The 2,610-nt window shown below is 36.9% G+C and overlaps 1 protein-coding gene across 1 annotated transcript; it reads left to right on the forward strand.

The window, feature by feature from the left end:
- Positions 1–778: 778 nt before the first annotated feature.
- LOC113008051 (olfactory receptor 4B13-like) lies at positions 779–2,119 on the forward strand. The gene has a single exon (XM_026145183.2). It carries the CDS (start codon positions 1,199–1,201, stop codon positions 2,117–2,119), a length of 921 nt encoding a protein of 306 aa, XP_026000968.1. The 5' UTR covers positions 779–1,198.
- The last annotated feature ends 491 nt before the right edge of the window (positions 2,120–2,610 follow it).

Below are 2,610 nucleotides of genomic sequence, written 5' to 3' on the forward strand. Positions count from 1 at the left end.
TCTGCAATTGAGCACTATAGGCACCTGGAGACATTCAGACCTTCTAAATGCATCTGTTTTGAGGTTGTAGACTGTGGACTGGCAGAACTGTTACTCCTGTACAGGAAGTCTTGATTGACACATTTCAAAAAGGTCCATGAGTATTATGCAGAAGGCAAAGCAGAGCTCGAATTTAAAATTGACCGCAGCAAAAATGTGCAGAGAGGTTGATATCTCCAAAAGTTGATTCTGTTCGTCACTCATCCAAGTGACTTCTTCAGTCTCAGTCTCAGACTTCTGAGACTGAAGAAGTCACTTGGATGAGTGACAAAATGTTTCTCCCAGAAAACGCTATGTCCAGATGAACAGAATCAACTTTTGGAGATTTATTTTCCTGGATGATTGAGAATGCATCAAGAAGAGAGTGCATCAATGCATCAAGAGATTGGCATCCAATCACCCGATGTCCAACCACACCCGATCCTCTCTCTGTGTCTCTCTGTGACCTTACACATCAACATGAACATAATTCAAACTATAAAATCACATATCAATATATTTTCCTTTATGTTGCATTCACTTTATGCAATTATACATCAACAGGATTTATCATCAGCTCAGTCACATGAATGTCATGATTCTTTATGATTCAAATATGTTCTTTTTAACTCAATTACACAGGAGTACATTTTTGTGACATTTCCTTTTCATGTCTTTGTGTTTGTCAGTCACAACTTATTTAATAAAATCATGCACGTCAAACACACAGATGCCATTGACACATCATAGTCATAACAATGCCCTGGAAGGTGAGTGAGACAAAAGGCTGCATGTTAAGTCATTTTACCCTCTTTCACATGTAATGAGAGATAAACCAGGAGGCACTTCAATTTTTTTTCAAACATCCTGCCTCACTTGACAACACCAAATATTTGTTACAATTTTAGCCCGACTGCTGTTTTAGACCCACCGAAACATTCATAATTGCTCCTACCTGTCAGCAATTATCGTAAAAGTCTTTTAGCCACCAGTTTCGTAATGTTGATGAAATCTTTTATGACAAGGTTAATGAGATCCATGGAGGGTGCCTGTGTTGGATAAAACCATGCCACTAGCAATGAATGATTGACTTTCTGAATTCTAAGGACAGTTACACAGTTTGCATTTCAGTGCACAGTGTAGGAAGCTGAGTAGTTATAGCTATTCTTTAACCATTTTAATGAATGCTGATTTAAATACGACATATGTAACACTTGGTGGGCATGTGGAAATTCACAGATACAGATATCTTTATTTTGTGATCATGCTTACAGCTTATATTCTGTTAATATGCTTTAATGTTTCTATCATATGTCTTATTGTTATACACAAAAATCTTCATGAGCCAATGTATATTTTTATTGCAGCTTTGTTATTGAACTCTATTCTTTTCAGCAGTAATATCCACCCAAAGCTCTTGGTTGACTTCTTATCTGAGAAACAGATCGTATCTTACCAAGCTTGTCTTTTTCAGGTTTTTATGTTTTACTTTTTAAGCTCTTCAGAGTTCTTACTATTGTCAGCTATGGCCTATGACAGATATGTGTCTATTTGTAAACCCCTGCAATATCCAGCCATCATGAGAACAACTACTGTCAGTTTACTGCTGTGTTTTGCATGGCTGGTACCTGCTTGTTATATTGTAGTGCCAGTTGCACTAAATATTAATAGCAAACTGTGTAGCTTTACTTTGAAAGGAATTTTTTGTAATAATTCACTTAACAAGCTTTTCTGTGTGACTTCAAATGAATTATCAATATACGGTGTAATTGTTCTGTTGAATCTCGGACTTTTCCCCATGCTTTTTATACTTTTCACATACACAAAGATAATCATAATTGCTTTTCAGAGTTGTGGAGATATCAGAAGAAAAGCTGTTCAGACCTGTTTACCTCATCTGCTAGTTTTGATTAACTATTCTGTTTTGATTACCTATGATGTTGTCATTGTTAAACTGGAATCTGATTTTCCCAAAACTGCACGTTTCGTAATGACACTCCAAATAATAACTTATAATCCTCTCTGCAATCCAATCATATATGGACTGAAAATGAAAGAAATTTCTAATCACCTTAAAAGGTTGCTTAGACACATGAAATAATGTAGTGTCATTGTACATTTATTTACTAATTTATTAGTAATTTATTTATTGTGCAACACACTGGTAAAAGAAGTAGGTTTATGGTGCATTATAAGCAGTGTTGGGACTAACGCGTTATTAAGTAACGCGTTACAGTAACTACGTTATTATTGCGGTAACGAGCACGGTAACTAGTTATTATGCCAAAATCAGGAACGCGTTACTCGTTACTGGGATTTAGATAGGGTCGTTACTCGTTACTTCGTGTGTTGCGTTTAACTTACCTCGGAAATCGGAACACGAACCTGGGAATAATGTCACACTCGAGTAAACGGTGTTCTGGTTAGCCTCGTTGGAGAAGTCTGGATTCCAATATGGCGACGCCCTCGAAAACGCTTGTTTTGCTAGCTCTCTACAAAAACAAATTACTACTACACATATGCAGCTCATCTGCAGTCCCGAATTTCTGAGTCCCGAGTACAAAGGAAAGCACCACGACTGCAGTTTCCGTG

Source organism: Astatotilapia calliptera, chromosome 16, assembly GCF_964374335.1.
Source record: "Astatotilapia calliptera chromosome 16, fAstCal68.1, whole genome shotgun sequence".
Taxonomy (NCBI): Eukaryota; Metazoa; Chordata; class Actinopteri; order Cichliformes; family Cichlidae; genus Astatotilapia; species Astatotilapia calliptera.